Source organism: Mixophyes fleayi, chromosome 5 (assembly GCF_038048845.1).
Source record: "Mixophyes fleayi isolate aMixFle1 chromosome 5, aMixFle1.hap1, whole genome shotgun sequence".
In the NCBI taxonomy this organism is placed as follows: Eukaryota; Metazoa; Chordata; class Amphibia; order Anura; family Limnodynastidae; genus Mixophyes; species Mixophyes fleayi.
The window spans coordinates 120,578,309-120,605,016 of record NC_134406.1 but is presented as its reverse complement, the minus strand read 5'-3'; the positions used below and the strand labels follow the sequence as shown (position 1 = coordinate 120,605,016).

Genomic DNA, 26,708 nt, shown 5'->3' with positions numbered 1-26,708 from the left:
GGCAGGGACTGATGTGAATGAGTTCTCTGTACAGCGCTGCAGAATTAGTGCACTATATAAATAAATGGTGATGATGATATATATGTGTGTGTGAGATATATATATATATATATATATATATATATATATATATATATATATATATATATATATATATATATATATATATATATATATATATATATATATACACACACACACACACACATACACACATATAATATATCTATCTATATCTCTCTATCTAAAAATTTGGCGCTGCATACAAGAGCCTGGTTTGTGGATATACAGAGATTTGGCTGAACAGAACCCCCACATTGAGGATCTGTATTGTAGGTTTCTGCCTTAGTCGTAATTTCATTGCTTTTTGGAGTCTGAGTGGAAGAGTTTCAATAGGTTTCTCACATTTTAGATGGTGTGTAAGTGTGAGGAACCTTGATTGGACAAGTTCAACCATAAGGTTTTTTGTCTATGGAATTTCATGTTTTTTTGTAAAGTGAACATATTAATAAAATAAACCTAGCATTTCACTGCAGATAAGATTCACTTGGCCCATCTAGTTTCTACTATTTTTCTTAATCCCTAATAAACAACAGTTTTTATTATACTCTATTATATTAGCCTATACCACCTCTGTTGCATGTCTATACCACCTATCCACTACCATTTTGATAAAGTAATTTTTCCTTCAATTTCCTCTAAACCCTCCATTTCCAGTGTATGTCTTTCTCTCACACAAACCCCACTGCCCACCAGCTTTGTGATCGCATGCACATATGCCACCACCAAGTGCACCTTCTCTTCCACATCACCTCCTGTGTAACAGTCTCTCTCAGATGATACCCCATTCTTACCAGCTTTCAGATGTAACCTTGCCGGCGCACCAGCTCTATTTTTACTTGTCACCCCCTTTGCACCAACGTTTCTTTCAAATGTCATCCCCTGCGCACCAGCTTTTATCACATATCACATGTATTTATGCTCTAGCAGGTAATGGTGGTGTGCAGTATGTATGTATATATGTTCTGGCAGGTAGTATACATGTATATATGTTCTAGTAGGTAGTAGTGGCATGCAGTATGTATGTATATTCTGGTGGGCAGTGGTGGAGTGCAGTATGTACGTATGTATTTGTGCAGGTAGCAGTGGTCGTCCGTATACGTATCCCCCCGCCCCCACACTTCAAGGTAACATTTTCTGTGCAGATGTTATCTTTCATGTAAAACCTAATATATGAAGACATTTTACAAATCGTTTAACAGTATAATACTGTACAGTGTGGTCAGTTTCAAAATGTCTTGTCTGTTTTCCCATAGTTTGCTTTAATTTTTCAAGTCATTAAATGTTTCTTTTTAACTTATCCCAGATTTTCCACAATTTGCTGTGGTTCCTTGAAAAATGTAAAATGTGGGTTTGATAGTCTATGAGGAGTCCCTTCAAAGACTTCAGGTATGATGTGAACTAACCTTAAAAGCAGGAAGAGCACTATAATAGCAATGAATTGTGTTATGATTAAAAAGCTAATCTATGTTTTTTTTAAATGTAACTGTATAGATTCCATCAATATTTACTCTTAATAAACCTTATATACTGTCCCAAGTAACATGCAGTATCAGTTGTAATCTAATACATGTTCTCTACAACATATACTCTCACATACATCTATATGTTTTTGTTTCTATGTAGTTCTTCATTTTATTGCCTGATGCATGCACCTCAATAATCTCCATCATTCCTGTATATCCACAAACCTCCATCATCTTCTCACATAACCACCCCAACAGCATAAATAATATATAATAACCCTATTCCCAGCTGGCCCACAGTGGCAGAAGTTTCTGTAGAGCAAACGGATAGCCTGTATGCTCCTTCCAGACACACAAATGAGGGACTCGTCTTTATCAAGTTTAATATATCAGAAACTAACAGTCTTGTCAGAATACAATACTCATTCCTTCTAAATCAGATTTGTTTATACTGGGAGACAGTGGGAGTCACAGGAGCCAGCTTCTCTAATTTAATAGCTGATGTCACTGTCTTCTGTGAGGTGAGCAGTAAACTGTGCATCTGTCATTTAGGCATGAAAAATTTCCACTCTGGGGAATACCAAGTTGTGGGGGGAGCCTCTCTGCTCTGGTCTAATAACACTGTCCGAGCCAGTAATAAACACCGAATACCCGCCCCAGGGGGAAAATAGTAGCGGCCACACAGTTGAGGAGGCCATCTTGCATTCGCCAGCGTTACTTGCGCCTACTAACAGAGGGGTCCTGCCAATATAGCCTCAGTGAAGAAAGGTAGAATACCTCTTTCCATACTGATAAACACTCCCGCAGTTTTACAGGAGTACTGCGAATGCAGCACTGCCTGTAAAACTGTAAAAGGAAAAAAAATGACAAAATAATCCTATCGTAAGGAGCCCTATAAAACTTTGCCAAACTCCTTGGGCACTTAAATTAAAACTGAGGAAAGTTGAGGTTAAGAGAGTGGAGGAACTTCAGTTTAAGAAAAGTTCACACTTAACTGCCCTGTTGGAGAATTAATAATTGCTAAAACCAGCGTACTGTGAAAGGTGATATTGAAAATTCCATTTCAAGCTATAGTATACAGTAAATGACATTGATTAAAGTGTGGGTCAGTGATGGGCAACCTGGCAGTTTTCCTGCGCCTTAATACTAGCCCTTGTTACCACAACTGCACATTACCATTTTGAAGAAGTATCAGATCAGTATATGATATCAGATCAGCAGCATGACATGTACACACAACCCAAATATAGCGGTTAGTACAGTTGCCGAGAAGACAGCACCATTCACACATGAACTAATCCACTACATAAACTGTGTGGAGGCATTATACTTACTGACATTAGTCACTATGAAAAGAAAGTAGAAATGCTTAGGTCCAGAGGTCCACATGTGACCCACTTGAAAGGTTGCATGCAGCCTCTGCAAACTATTGCTACCCAACAATGTAGTAGGTTCTTACAAGTGAACTATGTATAAAGCAGCTAAAGAGATCCTGAAAACACTCACATGGATGTTGTTGATGAAGTTGCAGATTGTTCTTCAGAATCTATGGAAAAGTGACACAACGAAAAGAAAAAAAAAAAAAAAAGTTACATGCAAGACCTGTTGGGTTTTGTTTTAACTAAATTTTACCCACTTCAAACATTCATAATCACAGCTACAAATAAATCATTTCATTTTTCTCCTCACTGCCAGATATTACAAACTGCGCCCTCCTTCCAAGCAAAAATCATTGAAATAAAAAATATATATACATTTTGTTCATCAAGCTGGGGGAGATAAGTAATTGCAGGTGAGTCGGAGAGTGACGAAAGCATAGTCCATGATATTCATATTCTAGGCATTTCTGGCTCAGACTCTTGTGAGGCATTTGGATGTCACAGGCTTGGAATGCTACAGAACCTTACCCTTTGCCATTGCATGAAGCGCCAGTCGCATGTCAAACACAATCGTATTTGACATATGGCGATTAATTAGAGATTATTCAAATACTAGTAGGTATGGGGTCATTGAAATCAATGGGTTCCCTGGATCATTGGCCAGCATGGCATAAATAAATTTTCTCCTAATCAGCAGGGAAGCAGACATGGGTAACAAAGAAATCTCCATTGAGGCAAATTAGAAAGAGCTTTAAAATATGAAGTTTTTAGCAAACATTACATATTTACTGTGTGGGTACACTTACCAAATGATGCAATAAAACGCAACATTCATAATTACATTTGATGAAAAACAAAAGAAAGTCACAAATGCAAATAATAATGGTTACAAAATATACCACATATTACTGTAAAAACATACAGCTTACAGTTATTACTAGACAGGCTATAGAACAACTTATATACCAAAAAGTTAAGCATATCTTATTAGCTAGGGCAGTGTTGGCTAACCTGTGACACTCCAGGTGTTGTGAAACTACAAGTCCCAGCATACCCTTACCCAATAAGCTGCTATATATTGGCAGAGCATGCTGGGACTTGTAGTTTGACAACACCTGGGGGTAAATGTATGATACTCCGGTTTCTTCAACTCCCGTGAGTTCGGCGAGATGACAGCTAAAATTTAAAGCGGCGCTGCTTTGTAAAGGTAAACTTGCCTTTACAAGGCAGCGCCGCTTTTAAATTTAGCTGTCATCTCGCCGAACTTGCGGAAGTTGACGAAACCGGAGTATCATACATTTACCCCCTGGAGTGTCACAGGTTAGCCAACACTGAGCTAGGGTATATACCTTAAATAATCAACTTACACTTTCTCCTACTACCTTTCTCCACACTTCTCTCCAAACCCAATTCTACCTCCCCTATTATTTTCCAATCACAACTTCCTCACTACTCTGCACCCATGAACAGTCTTGTTTCCTGCACCAACTACGCTCCCATGATCTTGTCTTTTTCAGCTTCTGCTCCATCCCTTATTTCTCCTACTTTCCTGCTCTCCAATCACAATCTGCTTTCCTTCAGCATCACATTACCCTCAGGTGCCCTTCCTGCACCTAAATCCAGACACACAGCAAAAGCTAAATACTCGTCATAGTTCACTTCTCATTTTCACCAATATGACAGCTTTCTCATATGACTACACTGCCATGTATCAGGCTGAATGTTCCTAAAACAAAACACTCAATTCAGACCTACACAATGCTGCTTCAGCCACCATGTATAGTCTCCAACAATCCAAACCATGGTACACCAAAAAGATCCACTACCTGTAAAAGTTCTCCCTCATTGCCGACACTGGAGGAAATATAATTCCTATGCCGACTTACTCCACTATAAATTCATCCTTTCATTCTACAGCACTGCTTTTTCACTTGCCAAGCAAACATGCTTCATATCCACCCCTTCAACCATATTCTCTTCCAACTTTTACTCTCCATGGCCACCTCTAGCTTACCTTTTCAACCTGTCTCTTCACTCTGGCACATTTCCATCCTCTTAAAATATGCACTCATCTTACCAATTCTAAGAAACCATCTCTAGACCAAATGGTCTAGAGAAACGATCTTTAGACCAAAGGCGCAAATGGGGCTAAACAGGTTAAGTACATCAAAGGGCCCACAGAGTCTCTGGAAGCCAATTTAGCGCATGCATGTCACTGTCCTGACAGAATTGTCATTTATTTGGGCATCCATCTGATAATCCAAATCCCTTTCTGCTATCAATCTAAAGGAAATAACCAAATAAGTTTTTTTGTTTTTTTTAAAGCCAGGGGATAATGGCCTTGAATGTTATTTGTCTTGTCAATTATCAAGGTGGTGCGACTCAGAGGTCCTGAAGGCTAAGCAGACAGTGGGGCTACATGCAGCTTCAAAAAACACATTTGTCAGCATACCTCCCACAAGGCCCATATATTTGTATAGAACATAAAAATTCAAAACACTCGTTTATATATCATGTTTTGAGATCTTTGGGCCACTCTACACTCAGACAGAAGCTACATAATGTATGCCAATTGTAGATAACAATAGATTCTCTGTGCAGCTGTCTTCCTGGATATGTGACAGAATCCTTTCATATTTAATATACAATTATGTGGGAAGGTATGATCATTTATTGAATGGGGAATTATGTCTTTCATATGCCAGAACAAAGGTATGGCCGGTATAAGAATTTAGGAACAGACATTGAGTAACACCCAGGTGTAAATTTTTGCACCATATTAATATAAAGACTGTCCCTTTGAGTGACCTCACAGAGGAATATGTTGAAATCCCCTGTAATTTAAAGAAAACTGTCAATTTTGGGGAATCAATTCAGTTAAGAGCGGTCCATTTCACTTCTGCCTTTCCCGGGCATACAGATCACATAAGAGTACTATTTCTGGATTTGCACTGCTTTATTTTCTGTTACTGCATTTATTTTGTACGTCATTTATTGTGTTATTTGTTGAATCCTATGCACTATACATTTTTATATTAAATCAAAAATGTAACGTAGTTTGTCCTCATCACTCTAACAAATCCATAAGACTTTAAAGAAATATTGTTTGTCTGTGTGAACCATTAGAATGCAAGAGTATGAAGTGTTAACCCCTTTAGCTAGCAAATAATAGAGTGTCCTTGTGTTTATTTGTATGACAAAGTTTACAGTACTAAATCAATAGGTGGTGGCAGCAATTAAGTGTCCATGGATTTGAGAGACCAGCCTTGGGGTGTGTTTCAACTAGATCTGTAATCTGCCTGAAAGGCAAGTGCAAGATTGATGGAGAAATCCTATTTAGCCCCTTACCGTAACATCAAAATCAAGGACGCAGTGAGGCCATTTGTGATAGATTCTTTGGATAATTTCCTATAAACATTAAGGGCTAGATTTACTAAGCTGCGGGTTTGAAAAAGTGGGGATGTTGCCTATAGCAACCAGATTCTAGCTTTCATTTATTTAGTACCTTCTACAAAATGACAACTTCAATCTGATTGGTTGCTATAGGCAACAGTCCCACTTTTTCAAACCCGCAGCTTAGTAAATCTAGCCCTAAGTGTTTGGTTTAAGTATATAACTCTGGCACTTAAAAACGGGTGAGGAACACAACAGTTTACAAGTACAAATTCAGGGCTTATTTTTTAATTAAGATATACATGGAAAAGAAGGTTTCCCCCTTTCTTGTTTTCCCTTTTCTATTTTTATTTGGTGAAGTGACTAAGGAGATGGCAGCTGTTTGATGAGGGTTTTATAATTGCTGTTGCTCATATTTCCTATGAAAAGGATTTTCTTTTATAAACTAAAACATGTATTTGTTATTACAATACTGCCCTGCTTGAATGTTGAATATTAAAAATCCTAAACCAGTTCACCATTATGTTAAATTAGTGTTATGATGCAATTACTCCTCTTTGGATAGAAATATTTCTCGAAAATTTTAAGAATAATTTTATTCCACATGGATCTAGTACAACCTATTCTATATTTTATATATTAATATATTCTATGCACAATCTAGTGACATGTTTTGGAGTGATATTACCTTTAATCCGCTTACTATCATTACCCTCTGGATTTGGGCTTTTTCTTTTGGTAGCTTGAGAGCGCTGTACAGGGATGGAGGGACTACTTGTGTTCACTGTTGCGCCTTTTAGATCTGCAACTTTCTTAACAAAAATTATATATAATATTACAAATATACATAATACACAAACACATAAATATATATATATATATATATATATATATATATATATATTACACACTGGCGCTTTTAACCACAGCGATAACAATGCAAAATGTATGTCAAAGTGTATAACATATACACAATAAAGTCTCGAAATTTTAAAAATTCTCAACTAGAGAATCCACAAAACATTTCATTCATGTGTGAGCGGCAGCCAATAAAGCCCGTAGCCAGATGTCAGTCCGGAAGAAACAATCACTGAAACAAAACAAAAGCAAGGCGCCACATAATATAATACCAGATGTATAGTGGAACCTTAATGTGATAAATATGTGTACCATATAAAATAAGATCAGCAGCCTTAGAATATGGTGGATCCTCGCCACAGACTGTTCCTCTGGATCTCAGCCAAACATAAGAATAATGCAGAAAAATGCAGAAGATAGTGTAATATTTTAATTGTTACTTGATACACCTCGTGAAAGTGAAACACCGATCCTTATCACTCAAAATCATCATGTAGTGATTTCAGGTGTTGAAATCCCAAAGAAAACACTTCAGAGGGAGGTAAACCTTTGAGCCAAGACGTCAACACAAAATAAGAAATATGAGTACCAGATATCGGCATGTCTCAGATAACATCGTTGTTACTTGCTGTTGTTACATGCTGCTGTTGCTCCCTTCCTGCTGTACTTTTGGTTTACTTGCTACCTGGGACCTCTCCATATCACCGCTTACCTGCATCAGCCATACACCTGTGATTGGGTTAGGAGTTACACCTCCAATATAAAGAAGATTCCTGCCAAGTATTTGAGACATGCTGATATTTAAATGATATCTGGTACGCATATTTCTTATTTTGGGTTGGTGTCTTGGCTCAAAGGTTTACCTCCCTCTGAAGTGTTTTCTCTGGGATTTCAACACCTGAAATCACTACATGGTGATTTTGAGTGATAAGGATCAGTGTTTCACTTTCACGAGGTGTATCAAGTAAAACATTAAAATATTACACTATTTTCTGCCTTTTTCTGCATTATTCTTATGTTTGGCGAGGATCCATCATATTCTAAGGCTGCTGATCTTATTTTATATGGTACGCATATTTATCATAGTAAGATTCCACTATACGGCGCCAATAAAAAAAAAACAATCATCAATTTATTTTGTAGAGCATACATTCTGCCTTATTTCATATGGTTATCAATTTATATATACCACACTTAGAATAGATCTGTATTTAAACTGTATGTACTCTATGCAATATTTTTTACTGGTAAATATCAATCAGTATGATGAAAGAAGACCAGTCACTTTTTGCAAATGTAAATTTCGCCCTATGCAAGTGTAACGAAAACAAATCTTTGTTTTTTGTGTGTTCCCTGCATGGAAAAGAGCGTAGATCGCCAGCACTCATGATAAGCAAATACTCTGAGTACATTGAGGGCCATGCAGCATACAACATTACACCTGTTCCCAGATAGCAAACACATAAGATCCCAGCAAGGTAAGGACCTTGCGAGTTGTTGCATCGCAAAGGAACTGCACAAAGCAAGTTGCCCAGGAGTGAGCCTTACGGTGTGTGCTGAAGAGTTATCACGCAGAGACCGGACATTTGTATACAGTGCATGCTTTTTTCTCTCTCTACTATCACTCAGAGGGATTTTACACGTATAGGGGCTCATTTAGAGGTTGATGCATTTGCATCAAAATAAGTTGTGCAAAAGAGGCAAAATTACTTATGTATTTTCAGGCGCACACATTTCAAAATATACCTGGTGGAAAATCATTAATAATTGTGTCATGCCTAGGTCAGTCACAATTACAGACAACTCTAAAGAAAGTTACGCACGACATGCCTAACTAAGTTATCAGTCAGACATTGCAATTGCTGATGTATTTGAGCTAATGCTGTGTCAAAGGAGTCTTTGATCATGGCTAGTTTTTCATCTAACAGTGGGCCCAGGGCTTCAGCTTGGTTTGATCTTTGTTGCTTTAGTTTTCCTTGTAGATTTACTGCTTTATGACATGTAGTGAATTGTGAGTTTGAGCAATCTGATTTACTGGATTCATACTTCAGAGAATTTTCTCTTGTAGCGAAGGACTGGGTTTGGCTGTTCCTAATTGAAGCTTGTTCAGATATGTTCCATTTAAAGTCATTATTAGACAATTTGATTGCCCTTTATTTACACATTTGTATATTTTGAATAATTTTTCTCAGTAAAAAGTTATTAAAGTAATTTTTAAAAGAAGAGCATCATATTACCTATATTAGGTGTATGCCACAAAAAGGAAGAGCCTCTAGGCCTTAGGGTTCCAAATGTATAGGTTGCATATCAAAAAGTTAAGACTATTCAGTTAGATATCCCATTAGATTGGTAGCAGGTGGAATTTTTGATTAACTGTCGTTATAGGCATAAGGTCTTGTGAAGAGATTGGATTGTAGATTAATTAACTAATCTCCAACATCAAATGCTGCAAAGTTCAGAAACTGGAATCTGGTCACGCTGTATGAAAGTCATGAATTGCCGTAAGTCTTAAGGTCTGATGTGCTATGTGGATTACCCCAATAGGTTTTTTAGTAGTCTGCAGTTTATTTGGTGTATATTACAAACCAAACGACCGCAGCTCAAAGAAGGTGGCCAGGCCGTGCAAGCCTTCCAACTTCTCCATGTTCTCTGTTGAAAAGGTGTCTTGTTATAGGGGGCTGAACTGGAAGACGCAATTTGCACATAGGTCTGCAACCTAGGCAGGTGAAGGATCCATAGAATCCAGTTGATTATAAAAAAAAAAGCGCAAATGGTCAGCTTAGGGGACAGAGGGATGCCTGATGGCAGAAGATAGGAGTTAAAGAATCTTCATACAAGATTATTTGAATTTGATGCAAGATGTGTGTCCAAGAGAATGATCAGGGCAGACACCTTCAAGGTGTTCAGTGCAAGGCCTGTCTCCAATCCTTCCTAAAAGAGGGCAAGTACCTGAAGTAGATTTGTAGTTCCTGTGTGAACTAGATTTTGTAACAAATTAAATTCTTCTTCCTGGATTGTAAAAGGCACTTAAATTACCTTATTAGAAATTCCATTTTGTTTGAGCAGTACCCACTCAATCTGTATCCCATCAAAGCAAAAGTGCCCGGATTTGGGTGATAAATTGGTCCTTGACAAAGACGAAAAGGTAGCACCAGGGTCGCTCTAGTAGGATCTTCCAGGCTATTGAGAACCATTGCAGAGAAGGCCAGAAGGGGAGAGCCACTATTACTTGCACTCTCTCCCTCCCGATTTTCCTCAAATATGATTAATAATGAGAAAGAAGTGAACACATATGCCAGACTGAAGACTCAAGGCCTAGTTAAAGCATTTATACCTTCCGCTTTGAGGGGTCCCTGTGACAAGAATAGAACAGATTTAGCTTGGTATTTTCAAGGTTTCTCTGTGGATAGTCAAACTTCTCTTTTAGCAAGTGGAACACATTTTTGTGCAATGTCCATTCTCCAGGATGTATTTGACAGACTTAGGAAATCTGCCTTCACATGGTTTTTCCCTGCTACATCAGTGGTCGAAAAGAAAATTTAGAAGTGGCGCTATGGAAAACATAAATAAGTGGAATTTAAAAGTTTTACAATGAAGATAGTAGAAGTGGCGGTATGACATACCAATGTATACCAGCCCACTACGACCACTGCACTGCTTGGAGTGCTAGGAGGGACATTAAGTTGTTCTCTGTCCAAACCATCATTGTTGAGAGTTCTGACATAATAGTGCCTTCTTGCCAGATGTCAGATTGTCTGAAACTATTTTCTATGTTTGCGTGGGTTTTCTCTGGGTGCTCCGGTTTTCTCCCACATGCCAAAAACATACTGATGGGTTAACTGGCTGCTATTAAACTGCCCTTAGTCTCTATCGGTCTGTCTGTGTGTGTGTGTGTGTATGTTAGGGGTTTTAGATTGTAAGTTCCAATGGGGCATGGACCGATGTGAATGAGTAGTCTGTACAGCACTGCGGAATTAGTGGCACAATATAAATAAATAGATGAGGATGATTTTCAAATTTTTGCATCACAGAAGATGTTGAAAGTGTAACATTGCCCACCAGACAGCTCTCAACTCTAGGATGTTTATATGTAGACTCATGCTTGTCTCATTACCACAATCCTTGAACCACTCGAGTGTGAATGTGTGTGTCCCAGACTGTAGCGCTGGAATCTGTAGTTAACACTTCCTAGTTCTGTGAGTCACTCCCTGATCTTTCAATGTAGGCTCTTGGCACCAGATAAGGGATGTTCTTACCCTTTTGATTTTCATTTCTGATCTATATCTTCTAGACTGTGATTTCATTCTGCCAATAACTAAGTGGACAGCTCACATGTGTCATCTTGCCCACTGTATTATTCCTACCGTGGAGGAAAACATTCCCAGAAGATTGAGACAATCCCTTATGGATAATTGCCTTATGACTTGGACCCAGTATGACTGATGTTGTATTTTGAGCAACCTTAGTTGGCAATCTACAAATCTGCTTTTTGGAATGCCCTAACCAAAGGACTGTTCTGGCTACTACTGTTTGTTGCTACACTTCTGTCTGAAAGTGCGAGGGTATTTGAAGAGGCATCACATAAAAAGTAGATACTCTACTAATTTTCTCCCGAGTAACTGCACAAAACATTTCACCAAGATTGTCAGTGCTCTTGAAACTAAGGCCATTGCCACTTCTGCTTCAAATGTTATTCCTGCAGAAATAACTAATTTCTGAAACTGTCAGTGTGGGCATAACTAACAGGATCAGGGCAGTGATGGAGAAAACAAGGGAGAAGACGAAAAACCAAGGTCTCAAATGTTTAAGTATAAAAATGAAGCAGGGAGCCAAAGGTAAACAGGAGGACACGAGGATTAGTGGGGAGCTCACAATCTAAAGGGTAGGGGAGACTGACAAGAGACACAAAGTGAAGGGACTAGAACTCTGAGGGGAGAGATGAACAAGAGAAGGTAGTAAGAGGAACAGAGAAAGAATGAGGGCGAGGTACAGTGTGGTTAGTGAAGACGGGTAGAGGAAGGCAGAGGAGAGTTTAGACAGAGTAAGGGTAGACACAGATGGGTTTAAAGGGATCTTTTGAAGTTTGGCATGCTAGGGGATAGGCTGATAGAACAAGGGAGATCATTCAAGATAAGCGAGGGAGTATGGGAGAAATCATGAATGCAGGTGCGAGACATAGTAACCAGATGGGAGGCAAGTCGGCGGCCGTTGGACGACCGAGGAGTATGGGTGGAGAGGAGGGTGGTGAGGTAAGAAGCTGTGGCGTTAGAGAGGGCTTTATCGGTGAGGTGTTTTAAGGGACTCCTATGGAAAGAGAGAAGGAGCCAGAAGTAGAAAAAGAGAAGGAGCAGTTCGAGAGATACAAGGTGAACCAAGCGAGGACATTGTCAGAAAAGCCAATGGTGCGAAGGGGAAGGTAAGCAACTGCATCAAAGGCTGCAGATAGGTCCAAGGAGTAGTGGCCTTTAGATTATGAAGATCAGATAATTTGACTTTAGCTAGGGCCGTTTCTGTGGAGTGGAGAGAGACTAGATTGGAGAGTATCAAGTTGTCGGAGAAGTAGTTTATGAGACGACTAGCCATTCAAGCAATTTAAAAGCGAAAGGGAGCAGAGGATTAGGGCGGTAACTATAAAGAGATGAGATAAATATTTGGCTTTTCAAGAATGGGCAAGACTAGATCATTTTTGAAGGAAGAGAGGTAAGTTCCAGAGGAGAGGGATAAGCTGAAGAGGTGGGCTAGGTGGGAGCAGGTAACAGGTGAGAGAAATCTGAGGAGGTAGGTGGGAATGGGATCAAAGGGGCAGGTAGAAGGGGGAGATGATAAAAGTAGAGAATAGACTTCCTCACCCAAGGAGGGTCGATAGGAACACATAGAGTGATGGTTAGAGGGCAACAGGTGGGGGTGAGGCAGGAGGTATATTAGAGGAGAAGATCTTGGTTCTGATGGTATTAATTATGGTGTTGAAGAACATTGCAACGTCAGAGGCAGTGATGAGGGGGTGGAAGAGGGGAAGAGGAAAGTAATGTATTGAAAGTGGCGAAGAGAGGCTAGGGGGTTGGATGACTGGGAAATAATGAGAGATTTGAAGAAAAATTGTTTAGCTAGGGAGAGGGCAGAGTTGTAGAAGGTGAGTATGAACTTGAAATGAAGAAAATCTGCCACGGAACGAGATTTCCTCCAGTGCCATTCAGCAGTTCGTGAACATAGTTTTAGGAACAGTGTACGTGCCAAGGTTGGGGGTTGGAAAGGCAGAGGGAAACAGACATGGCAGGGCAGGCAAAGTCAAGGGCAGAAGAGAGGATCTGGTTGTATAGGGAGGTCGCCAGGTTGGGACAGGTCAGTTTGATTAGGGATGAAGTGTAGAGAAGTGTGGGGCCGGGCAATAAATTACTTTGACATAGAGATGAAAAGGATAAGAGACGGATGGAGCTGCCTCCAAAGGAGGAAAACGTTAGGGAAAGCATAGGAGGGATGACAAAGATGGGAAAAGGAGGATGCCTGTATGGATGGAGGAATGGCGCCCAAATGAGAGAGCAGCAGGGGGAAGTGGTATCAGAGATGGAGAGCCAGGTTTCGGTGATGACAAGGAGGTTAAGAGTTGGATATGGAGAGATAGTGGACAGAGGGCAGTTTGTTATGCATGGATCTGGCATCCCATAGGGCACAGGAGAAAGGGAGAGTGGGAAGTGAGGAAATTAAGTGTGTGCTGGGTGTAGGAAACAGAATAGGGCAGGGGGAGAGTTTGGGTATAGGACTTGAGAAAGGAGGCATGATACAAGGAAAGGGAGTCTATGGAAAGAGGTGGAGGGAGGCAGGGATAAAGAAGGAATAAAGAGGAGGCTCAGCGAGAGAGAGATGGATAGAGGGTAAGGGATGGGTGCTAAGTTGGGGAGACATACAATGTGAGGATGCAGTGGGGAAAAGGGAGTGGGCAGGGGGAAGTGACGAGAAGCAGCAAGGGAGGCAATGGAAGTATAACCAACAACACACAGCATAAAGAGCAGACAGTCTGCAGTGACAGGTATCAAAATAGTGATAAGAAATTAAGGTACAGGAAATTAACTTACAGCAAACAGCAATTTACAGTGCAATAATGAGTACTAAGCTAGATACAGCATACAGTTACTTATAATGCAACAGTGGGTACTAACCAGCAATATGCATATAAGTAGTCAAGAAGGAAATGGGACAGAGGGTGACCAATGCCCAAAAAAAGGAAGGTGGGAGAATGTCCACGTGGCGAGGTTGAGAGCATGTGGAGGAAGTTATGGGGTGAATCCATGGTTGAGTATCAAGATGTCCAGGAGAACAGTAATAATAGTCAAGTGAAGTAGGAGGTGATAGTGATGTATATGACAGAAAATAGAATCTTGCAGGTGAGCAACAGCAGCTCTGGAGTTTGTTGGTAGAAGGTCCTGGGGGTCTCGTGAAAATGGGATGTGGTTAGCATTTCTGCCTCACAGCGCTGGGGTCATGAGTTCAATTCCCGACCATGGCCTTATCTGTGTGGAGTTTGTATGTTCTCGCCATGTTTGCGTGGGTTTTCTCTGGGTGCTCCGGTTTCCTCCCACACTCCAAAAACATATTAGTAGGTTAATTGAATGCTATCAAATTGACCCTAGTCTGTGTGTGTGTTTGTTTGTTTGTTTGTGTTAGGGAATTTAGACTGTAAGCTTCAATAGGGCAGGGACTGATGTGAGTGAGTTCTCTGTACAGCACGGCGGAATCAGTGGCGCTATATAAATAAATGGTGACGATGATGGGATGTAATTGAGATCAGATGAGGAAGGTAGATGAACAGAGCACGATCATGGAGGTCCAGTGAAGAGGAGCGTCTATTGGCTTGAATGTCCAGTGGAGAAGAAAAGCATCCAGTTTTAGGGTGGCAGTGAGAGCATAATGCAAAGATCGGGTACAGAGAGGAATGCTGAAAGTGGCGGAATCAGTGGCAGTGGCATAGCAGTTAGTGAAGTGAAGCCGAGAAGGTCCCAGGTACGTCCAATGCATCGGCAGAGACTGGACCAAAGTCAGCGGGAGAAGAAAATAGTGAGAGCTAGATCCGGGAGCAGGTGAAACAGGCTGAAGCAGCGGCCTAAATTAGCGATGCCGTCTGGCAGAGAATAGACGCAGTAGGGCGGCTTGGAACTCAAAGGTGTCATCGAATTTGCGTGGATAGAGAATGAACGGGTCATTGAGGATGGCACGAATGGAGACCTCATAGCCGACCTGGAACACAGGACTAGGCCAAATCCGTGGCCTCAGTTACGAATGCGAATCCGGAGAAGCAGAAAGCAGTAGGAGGTCGTCAGAGTAATAGAGAACGAACAAAACAAAACCATACCTTCAGAATTTCACTGCAGTGTATTGATTGGGCGCTCTTCTGGGTAAATTATATCTCACTTCTTATACAATTGAAACATTCATTGCTAAAATAACAGAGAACAGCGCTCTTTATGTAATAGTTTGTGCTATCTCCAAAATGGTGAAGACAATTCACAAGAAAAAAAAAAAAAAAAGGGGGACAAAGAAAAGGCGCTGTTCTCTGACTATTTCAAAACACCAACCAATTTGTAATTAAAACGTTAATTTAAAGTAAACAATAACTACTGACATTTTTTTTTTCCTCTGTGGGGAGTGTGCAATATTGACATTCCGGAGAGTGCACCCCCAGGATTGAATAAATAGTCATCCTAGAAATAACTTACAATCACTTTAAGAAGTGGAATTTTTTTATTATGTTTTATTTATGCTATCTGATAAATTGCAGTGGATGAGTATTTTATATGTTATGGAAATGCAATGGCTATGTGTTTACTTACAATAAATTAACGTTTTAATTACAAATTGGTTGGTGTTTTAAAATAGTCAGAGAACAGTGCCTTTTATTGGTCCCCCTTTTTTTCTTGTGAATAATAGAGAACAACATCAGACACAGGTAGGAAGGAGATCAGAGCAGGTCCAAGGCAACTTCACATGATTTCAGGACCAAGAATGAAGGTAGATATCTGCCCCTGGGGAGAGCTCACCGGGCACGCCAGCTTAATCCGAGGCTGGAAATAGAGGCATTGTGTATGGATTTTGGCGATGGTACATCTTGTATGCTCTTAGCTTTAGAAAAATAGGTTTAATTGCCTTTTAATATAGAGACAGTGGAGGTCCTGCTTAATATCCTATTATGTCCTCTTCATCACTTACACATGATCCATTATAGACACCATGATTTTACCATCTCAATTATCTTTCTTCATCCACTGTATATGGTTGTAAAATTGCTTATCAAACACACTAGTCTTTATTAACTTTTCTTCCCTCTTGTAGGCTCTGAAAGGACACTGGAGAGGTGAAATATCACTAATGAACAAACATAAATAACAGAGAACAATGCACCCTTACTAGGGGTTTACTTTGAGTTTGTGTTCTTGTACTTCTTTGGACAGGCAGCTGGTCCATTATACAGAAAATGTTTATTGCAGCAGTAATACTAATGTCTGGCTGTGCAGGTCCGCTCTGCTTTATGTATGCAGGTCGACCCAGAAATACATGTGGCAGACCAGAACATGATGACATGCTGGCCGCCACATCTGTTGCTTTTGAATTAAGCAGAAAGCGGCCTGGGGAGCCATCGCCGTCTCAGCTAGCAGGAATACAAGGCAAGTCCCATAAGAAAAATAAACAAATCTCTCTACACTAATCCCTGCCTAGCTCAGCTGAAGAGACAGGAAAAACATGTGAGGGAAGGAGAAGACACATTATTTGCTTAGTGAGGCATTTACTTTTCCTGTCTGTTCAGTTGATCTAGCAGTTTACCCATCTGTAAGGTCTGCCAGGAAATCAGAGCAGAAAGAGAGGATTTATGTATTCACTGTAAATCTCTGAACCCATTTAGGGGACAATGCTGGGAGATATAGAGAGCACTGTGCAAAAGTAAGGCTCAAATGCAGCACTAAAACTTATTTTAACTTTACTCCTACCCATCTATGTCCCTCAACCCTAACTCCTACTTTCTTTATCATAGGATAGGATTGAAATAATAAAAAAAAAAAAAAAAACGAACAGCACAGCCATAAAACAGAGCTATAAACAAAAGGGGTGGGCATGCAGTGTCCCCCAAATTGATTCAAAGAGATGGATTTTATAATGAGAACAAAAAGCCTCTCTTTGTTAATCCTAATTTGGGGGACACTGTTTAACAATGGGCATGCTTCAAAGGTGCTCTGGGGGGTAATCCTTAGACACAGCTATAAACAAAACATTTTGTCACAAGCTGACATCTTTGGAAATACAATGAACCTGAAGAGTCTGGTAAAAGTATGGACAGAGGACCAGTTGCCTCTGAGATGTAAGCCTGATGAAGTATAGCTTTAATCCATTTCACAACTGTCATTTCTTTTTGCAGGCAATCATCTCTGTTCTGCGCAAGGATGATGATCTGCCTACATAAACTTAGAGCTCTAACCAGATCCAAAAGGTGAATAGATTCAATTCTAAATGCTAGATTCTGGTTCAGATGAAAAATAGACACAACCTTGGGCTAGAAAGAAGGCTTGGTGTGCAGAACAGCTCTGTTGTTCAGAAAAACAAGATATGGTAACCTGCACAATAGGAATCCAATTCAAACACCTTTCTTGGTAAAGCAATGGAAATAGGTCTAGACTTCCAGATAAAGCTAGCCACTGTTTCAGAAGAACATAGATAGGGCTGACACTTGAGCTTAAAAAGAGGCTTATCTCAACCCAATGTCTAGACCATTATATAAGAAGGACAAGAAGTGTGAACTCCTTTACTGTCACACGTCTATGTAGGTTTTCTTGGTAGTAAAAAAAAAACGCCCCTGACGATTCTCTGAGAGAGGCAGCATTCAACCAGTCATGGCATTGCCTGCACTGAGGTTGAGAATGCTTATTGGAAACTTTACCTCCTCTTGCAATCAAAGTCCCTGTAGTTGGAAGTCCAGCACCACCATTCCCCATCTCTACTTGGTCCAGTCCCAGATGAAAAATGGACAGCCCTTGCTGAGATTCTGTCTCTTAAGCCACATGTGGAGACAGTCTGATAAACTGTGTTGATAAAAGCAGTGTTTTGAAACTTAACCACCTGGCTAGGATATCATTCTGGAAACTCAGAGAGGAAGAGAGCGAGCTGCACCACTTCAGATCAAGACCATTCTCCCCATTAGCTTCATGACATGGAGGATTGAGACCTGTCTGAGAGATCAGAGCGCTTTCAACTCTTTCTGACTGGCAATACTGTCCTCTGTAAATATACTCTCTGAAAACTGGTGTCAAAGAGGGAATCCATGAAAATCATGTGCTGGGTTAAGACTGGACATTTTATAGTTTATCACAAATCTTAGCGCTTCCAGCGTTTCCGCTGTCAAGTGCAAATGGGACAGGACAAGAGAAGAAATCGACTGTATTAAAACATTGTTCAGCTACAGCATGTCAGTTATCCGTTTTGAGTTAAGAGAGCTGCCGTGACCGCCATAACTTTTGTAAATACCCTGGGTACTGGTAGCAGAACAGGTGACAATACAGGGGACACTAGGTCAAGCAGAAACTATCACCAGCATTGGTATGCTGCCAGGATGAGGTTTATAAAGGCAGCAGCAGCAATCATAACTGCAGGATGATTAGCTGCATGAGTATGGTAGATAGCTGCACACCTGAGGCTGCCATACTGAGAGCTGAATGAAGCTTGTAACCATTTGCCTATCACCCAGCTGGATCAGTGAACTGCAGGAATGATCCTACATAGTAGTAGCACAGATGATAGATCAACCAAACAGGAGAGCTCCAATTTCTTAACAATCTCCTTTTCTGGGGCAATCAATTCCCTTACATTTCCTCTTTGTGGTGTCCTTTAAAGAAGCAGCATTCGTAATAACAATAGACCAAGATTTGGTAAGACGAGCAAAGGGGGGCATCAACTCTTGGTGGAATCTCCCCTTTTCCCATAGCCTCTTCTGAGAAGGTGTAGGTGAACCAAAACTCTAATACAAAATGATTTTAGCCTTACCTCTTTATGCTGTTTTCCAAGGATGTGTGCTTGCCACAGCAATTCATTTTTTATTTGTACATTGCACACAATACAAGATAAATGTCCAATATTATTGTACGTATATAATGCACAGTTAAGGTTTATGTAGCGCAATATAGTTTTTATTGAAGACAGTTCACAACAACTGGATGTGTCATGGACAAATGCTATATCAATCATAAAGGCTATAGGATAGGGTTACAAGCTTAATATGTTACACCTCAAGGACAACACTAAATTAATTTATATGTATCCGTTACAGATTACACTGGGTTTATTCTGTATTTTAAACTGTCTATAATTCACCATTTCAGTTTGCTTTTTGTTTGTGTATGAATATGTAACTTGGAAAATATTTTTCCAGGCAGATGAATAGTAGGGTTTGTTTTTTTCACATATAGATACATACATATAAAGTGTACAAATATACCTAACAGCAGCTTAACGGTCTACAGGTTCTCCAATTTTAAGAATAGGGAACACACTGATGAACAGAAACAAAATGTCTTCCCAGACATGCATATGTGCTTGGGCATGACAATGTTAAAAAAAAAAGCCCAATTTCCTTCACAGGTTTTGTGAATTCGTGAATATATATATTTAATAATATCTGGTCAGAGAAGCAAACACCATGATAGTAGAAATAGAAGTTTCTAAGCAAAATAACTTTATTTCCACTCCTCTTATGTCAGTGTAAGCCTGCAGTCGAACTCCCACTAAATAGCAATGCAAATACATTCTATGCGTTAGGAGTCAAATCTAATGTGTGCTAAAGCAGTAATAAATTAGAGCAGTGAAATCCGTGTAATTTGTTCAGTGTTAATGCAATCAGACATAATCTATTTGTCTATTGCCATTCCAGCTCCGGACAGTTACACGCTTTCAGTAATATACTACTAAATATATCAAAGGATATTTAGCCAGCGGGGACTCGATTCTTTTCCTGGCTGAAGTTGACCGTTGCTTTGCTTTCATCAAACGCCTTAGCTCTTCCTGCTGGACCAATTTCTTCTTACCGTGGGCAGCCATGTTTCTCCTACCGACATCTGACGCATCTAGACTCCGTCGCTGTACCCATGGTAGCGGCTAAATCACCTTCAGTGCAGGAACCCTGGCACGTCAATATGACGTCACAGGGTCATGTGACCGCAGCGGTCACATGGTACATAGTATTAGGCGGCTGCTGAAAGTCTATGGTACTCGGTGCAGGAGCTTTCAGTTCCTGGCTGCATTCGTGTAGAAAAAGGTAAGTAGAAGGGGAGCAAGTGTGTGTGTGAGTGTGTGGTGGTTGTAGCGCTGGCACAGGGGGGCATGTGTGATGGTTGTAGCGCTGGCACAGGGGGGCATGTGTGATGGTTGTAGCGCTGGCACAAGAGGGCATGTGTGATGGTTGTAGCGCTGGCACAGGGGGGCATGTGTGATGGAAGCAGCTCTGGCACAGGGGGGAGGCATGTGTGATGCTGCAGGGCAAAGAGGTGACGTGTGACGCTGCAGGGCAGAGATGGGTACATGTGTGACGCTGCAGGGCAGAGATGGGTGCATGTGTGACGCTGCAGGACATTACACATGACAACACTCACCATCTTTTCTCTGATATTCCCCATGGTACTCATTATCTTTTCCCTCACAGGCCCCGTGCCCACAATCGTGTCTCACTGTCGCTCACCAGCTTTTCCCTCACAGGCCCCGCTGCCTCAATCCTGACACCTTTCTTACTTCAAAATGAGAAGAGGCATCTTTTATTTGAAAGAGGAGTACAGCCTTATCAGCAAATGTGATAATAATACAGAGACCGTTATTGCCATAGATGTTGTGGTACATAAAAGACTTATCAATTATCTCACATAAATAACAATACATCCAGTTTTCTAAGCACTTTTTTTAGGTGTCATACTTCTGCCTTCTCACTTAACCATAACTTTTTAATTTTGCTATTTTTCAGGCATTCATTGTGGGACACCAGGAACCATTGGAGAATAGTGTAGGGACCAGGCGAAAGGGCAATATAAGACATTCTGGAAGTTCACTGACAGTGCTCCTGCTCTATACCCCTCTCCTATTAGGCCCTCAGTTTGCATTAATTGCCCAGTGTGGCAGGGCATATTTTTTTATTATTGGGGTGTTTTCCAAAGTCAGCGACTTCAGTGTCACAGCGCGGATGATTGTTTAATGCTCTGAGCGGAAGAACGGAGGTAACGACATGGTGTTTACGCTAATGCCCCCACTCATAGTGCTGGATTCCTCTGCAGGACATGGCCATAATCGCTACAGGGGTTCCCAGGCAGTGATTTCTGGAATGGCAGTCACTGCTTCACAGTGCTCTGTAGGACGGCAAGACTGTGAGTGTTAACCTTTCCCACCACAGTGCTGGTAGATAGGTTTAGCAAGATGATGTGGGCCACAGGAATGGATACCTCTTAGTTGGGGCAGGCTTCATGTTTCCTAAAGGGGCCTGGGTCAGGTGGGCGATACTGGGTATATGTAAGCCACCACTAGGCACTGGACTGGTGGAGGGTGCGTCCTTTTGAACAGCTACCAATGCATTTCTGGAGGGAGGTGCTTAAATAGTGTCCGTATGACTGGTCCCTACACTATATCCCAATGTTTCCCAGTGGAATATGTATAAAAATCCTATCATTTCTTCTATGTTTTATTTCCCTGATTACTATTGCAAAAATAAAACATTTTTCCTGGTACTACAGAGCAATTTTTGTTATATACTCCCCAGACTGCTGCAACCTCCATGTTGCTGTAATGATATCTTGATCCCCTACAATCCAATCAAATAGTTGCTGCAGGAATAACCGCTCTACTCTCCATTATTAATTACTGTCGTCCTACTGAAATCATCCTGTCTTCCATTTTAGTTATATTTTCACTACAAAAGTATTTAGTGCCGTCATATCCATTTCCACTTGTTACATCTATTATCACAGTCTCTGTACATACCAACCCTCTGCTCACGCTGACTCTTTTTTTATTTGCTTCTTCCAGGTTACCTCCGCTCTCAGGACTATGACCCTTCTTGAATGCTGCCCCTGAAAATCTTCAACAGAATCTCTGTCTGTCAAGTATTGTCTCTAACTGCAGAATCGTGCTGAAAACTCACCGGTTTAACGAACAGTTCAAATAGTGCTTGTGACTTAATTCTCCCAGAGCTGCGCTCCAGAGGGGAAAAGGACACGTTCTGGAGCGGACTGTTATGGGTTTTCTTTTTTAAAGTGTCCATTCATCAAGCGATATTAACGAAAGAGAAAGCAAGAAACCTAATAGAGACAGTTTATTATTTTATTTCTACTCTCGAATTTCATGTTATTATCCATCTGACAATGTTTGAAGAAATTACCGCGAAGAGTGATAGTTATGATGTTGTAGCTTGTTATGATGTTCCTCTTGTGTCCTACAAGCATGCCAAATATTAGATAAATGCATAAAGTATACCTGCTGAACCAAGGATTGTAAAACAAATAATATACTTCTATCTATCCTCTTATCTTTTGGAAAAAAAGTAATGACATAATTTACCAATATATTATGAGAACCATCAGCCACATATTAGAATTTTTTATTGAATGCCTACATTACTTTTAGCCTGACAATTATTACATATTCACACTTGTTATGATTAAAATATGTCCAATTTTTGGAAAAAGATGCATCTAGCACGAAGTCTATTACACCACATCTGATTATAAGAAGGATCCCCGCATAATAAACTTAATTTTCCACCTATATCAGCAAGAAGTTACTTGTAATGCAATTTGCAACTGATCCATCGTAATCCCACAGGTGTTTAATTGGACAGTGTGCCACTGACTACATCTTTATTCACTCCAGGTAATTTTAAGTTAGGTGTGTCTGATTCTAAATTTGCCGTGCACAAATGTGGTGCACTCTAATTTTCATTGCACGCTGTGCCCTCCACAATAAGTGCTGAGAGACAAAAGCTGTGGCATTGAAAGAAAAACAATTATGCAAATAATCTTAAGAATAAAGATCCTGTTTTATTAATTACTAGCTGAAGTACCAGCCATTGCCTGGGTTTAAATCTTCAAGCTATTAAGTTATCAATGAGTTGGATGTAACTGTCAACCTTTTCAAAATAATTAGAAGCTTAGCAGGTCTTCCAACACACCCATTAGGTGGCTGCTCAGTGTCGTTTTTGTTTTTAGATTAAATGTCATTGAAATCCATCTAGTGGAAGAACCAGGACAGGCTCGCCAGGTCAAAGTTCTGCCCAGCGTACACCAACGGGAGGTTCTACTGGGACCCTAATCTCCCTTAAACCTGGACAGGATCCAACTGGACCATCTCGCATTGGTTTCATTCCAATCGGTGCAGAGGTGTCTGAATGCATAACTGGACAGACAAGCAGCCCAATGATTTATATATATATATATATGATTTTACTGTGATAGGGCATCCTCAGAATCATTCCTCCTCTTGTCTGCCTTACTTACATTGTTCACCATTCTGTGCTCTTGTTATAATTGCCATACCTACTGCCAGTGCCCTTCTTGAGTATGGTTCCAGTAGGATTAGGATAGAGAAGAGGTATCCATAGGGCAGCACGGTGGCTAAGTGGTTAGCACTTCTGCTTTACAGCGCTGGAGTCATGAGTTCAATTCCCAACCATGGCCTTATCTGTGTGGAGTTTGCATGTTCTCCCCGTGTTTGCGTGGGTTTCCTCCAGGTGCTCCGGTTTCCTCCCACACTCCAAAAACATACTAGTAGGTTAATTGGCTGTTATCAAAATTGACCTTAGTCTCTCTCTTTCTGTCTGTCTGTCTGTCTGTGTGTGTATGTTAGGGAATTTAGACTGTAAGCTCCAATGGGGCAGGGACTGATGTGAATGCGTTCTCTGTACAGCGCTGCGGAATCAGTGGCGCTATATAAATAAATGGTGATGATGATGAGAAGAGGTATCCTAGTACATGGACAGGAGACAATGACTGGGGAGTCACCAGACCCATTGTAGTTAATAATGCCACATAAGTACCCTTTGAGTAAAATATACACCATGGGTATATCCAAGTACTTTTTAACTAAAAATGTTAACACTAAAATCTGAACATCTTGGAGGGGGAGGCAGGGGATCGTGTCATTTTGGTACCGCCCTTAATTATACATTTATGCAGCAGTGTTAATATGTTAATATGACCCAGGTGGCAAAGCCTACATTACGCGGTTTGCTGTGACTCACGTCATGGAGTACCCCATCCTGACCAATTCCCTGAGATGTGGCAGGATGCGGGAAAACCAACAAGGTACTGCGGGAGATTTGTGCAGAATTAGGGAGTCTCGGACAATCCGGGGGAGTGGGCAAGTATGATTAAAACATAACCTAAATTATACACTACAAAGCATACAAGTATAATAGTCAACTTCTGTAAGCAAATCTACTTGCTCCAGACTGAATTGAATATGCCCCAGAGAGTACTAAGTAACACCATACAGTTGGCAACTATAATTGTCTGCTGGTGAAAACAAGTTCTGTGAATAGAGAGGGAGAGGGGGCTCTTCATATATCTCTAATGTGTGCTAAGGTTCAAGCATAAAATAATAATTGCAAATAACTTTTCTCATGGGCTAATATCTACAATTATCCTTTACTTTGAGTTGACCTTTCAGTTTGCATTTCTTGCTGTTAATTCCAATTTATGTCCCTGTATCTTCAGTTTCTCTATTTCTCACTCTAAAATTATCTTCTTTTTAGATCTCTACACATCCATATGGATCATTTATGAGTAACCACAAGAGAAATTAACTCTTAAAAGGTTGTCCAGATAAGTACATTTTATCTTTAAAAAATAAATGGCTAAACAAATATTATTATTTTTTTAGGTGACCTGGAAACAAATTCAAGACAAAATTCACATATTATACTATCCATTTTCATGTTATTTAGTACTGATACTACCATCACCAAAAACAACCTCAGTAATATAAGACAGTACAAGTGTGGCTAAGAGCTGGCTAAATCCTATTTCCCATAGTCAATGTACCAGGTACCTTCGGTGAAGGGGATTTAGCTGTCTCACACTGAGCAGGCTAAATCCCCTTCCAATTCATGACCCGGCCAGCAGGGGGCCAAAAGGTACCTTCGGTGAAGGGGATTTAGCTGGCTCACACTGAGTGTGCTATTTCCCATGCAGTGTAGGTACCAAGTACCTACGGTGAAGGGGATTTAGTCGCAACCCTGTACCCATAGGTCGAGTATACAGTTACGTCAACAAAAAGAGCCCTGCTCTATATGCATGGTGATAGGATTGCATCTAAATTCCCCTCAGCTAAACTACGGTAGCTGCTAAATCCCCTTCGGCTTAGGTACCCTGGCACGTCAATATGACGTCACAGGGTCATGTGATCGCAGCGGTCACATGGTACAAAGTGTTAGGCGGGCTGGTAAAAGGCTATATTATCCGTGCAGGAGCGCCATCATTTCTTTCGGATCTTGGTTGCATTCGTGTACAAAAAGGTAAGTAGAAGGGGTGCTAGTGTGTGTGAGTGTGTGGTGGCCGCAGGGCTGGCACAAGGTGCATGTGTGGTGGCCGCAGGGCTGGCACAGGGGGCATGTGTGGTGGACGCAGAGCTGGCACAGGGGGCATGTGTGGAGGACGCAGGGCTGTCACAGGGGGCATGTGTGGTGGACGCAGGGCTGTCACAGGGGGCATGTGTGGTGGTCGCAGGGCTGTCACAGGGGGCATGTGTGGTGGACGCAGGGCTGGCACAGGGGGCATGTGTGGTGGACGCAGGGCTGGCACAGGGGGCATGTGTGGTGGATGCAGGGCTGGCACAGGGGGCATGTGTGGTGGACGCAGGGCTGGCACAGGGGGCATGTGTGGTGGACGCAGGGCTGGCACAGGGGGCATGTGTGGTGGATGCAGGGCTGTCACAGGGGGCATGTGTGGTGGACGCAGGGCTGTCACAGGGGTCACATGGTAGCGTGTGTGTGTCTCTCTTGGCATAAGGGGGCATGTGTGATGGAAGCTGCAGGGCACAGAGGGGGGTATGTGTGAGTAAAGCATGTGGGCAGAAGGGGCATGTGAGGGAGAAGCCTCTTCCCCACACAGCCCTCCTCAACCAACAATACCCTGACAACACTCACCATCTTTTATCTGCTATTCCCCATGACAGGTGCTCATTCTCTTTTCCCTCACAGGCCCCCTGCCCACAATCGTGTCTCACTGCCGCCCACCAGCTTTTCCCTCACAGGCCCCGCTGCCTCAATCCTGACACCTCTCTTACTTCAGAATGAAACGAGGCACCTTTTATTTGAAAGAGGAGTAGAGCCTTACCAGCAAGTGAGATAATAATACAGAGACCGTTATTGCCATAGATGTTGTGGTTTTGTTTATTAAAGATTACTGCATCTAGTCACATTTTACTCAGATGATATTTTCATTACAGGCCATGAGTATAATTGCTTTTGTCACAACACTGTACATAAAAGACTTTTCTCAATTATCTCACAAAAATAACAATACATCCAGTTTTCTACACACTTTTTTAG

The 26,708-nt window shown here is 41.1% G+C and overlaps 1 protein-coding gene across 1 annotated transcript in view; it reads right to left on the bottom strand.

The window, feature by feature from the left end:
- The window catches only part of ZNF830 (zinc finger protein 830), a 97,154-nt gene extending 76,834 nt beyond the window's left edge, over positions 1 to 20,320 (bottom strand). The window contains exons 1-4 of the mRNA XM_075212761.1: positions 20,112 to 20,320; positions 19,175 to 19,274; positions 6,987 to 7,110; positions 3,033 to 3,072 (exon numbers count right to left, since the gene is read on the bottom strand). Coding sequence (XP_075068862.1) covers positions 3,033 to 3,072; positions 6,987 to 7,110; positions 19,175 to 19,274; positions 20,112 to 20,224 — 377 coding nt within the window. The 5' untranslated portion in view covers positions 20,225 to 20,320. The remainder of the gene's footprint in view (positions 1 to 3,032; positions 3,073 to 6,986; positions 7,111 to 19,174; positions 19,275 to 20,111) is intronic.
- Between the last annotated feature and the right edge of the window lie 6,388 nt (positions 20,321 to 26,708).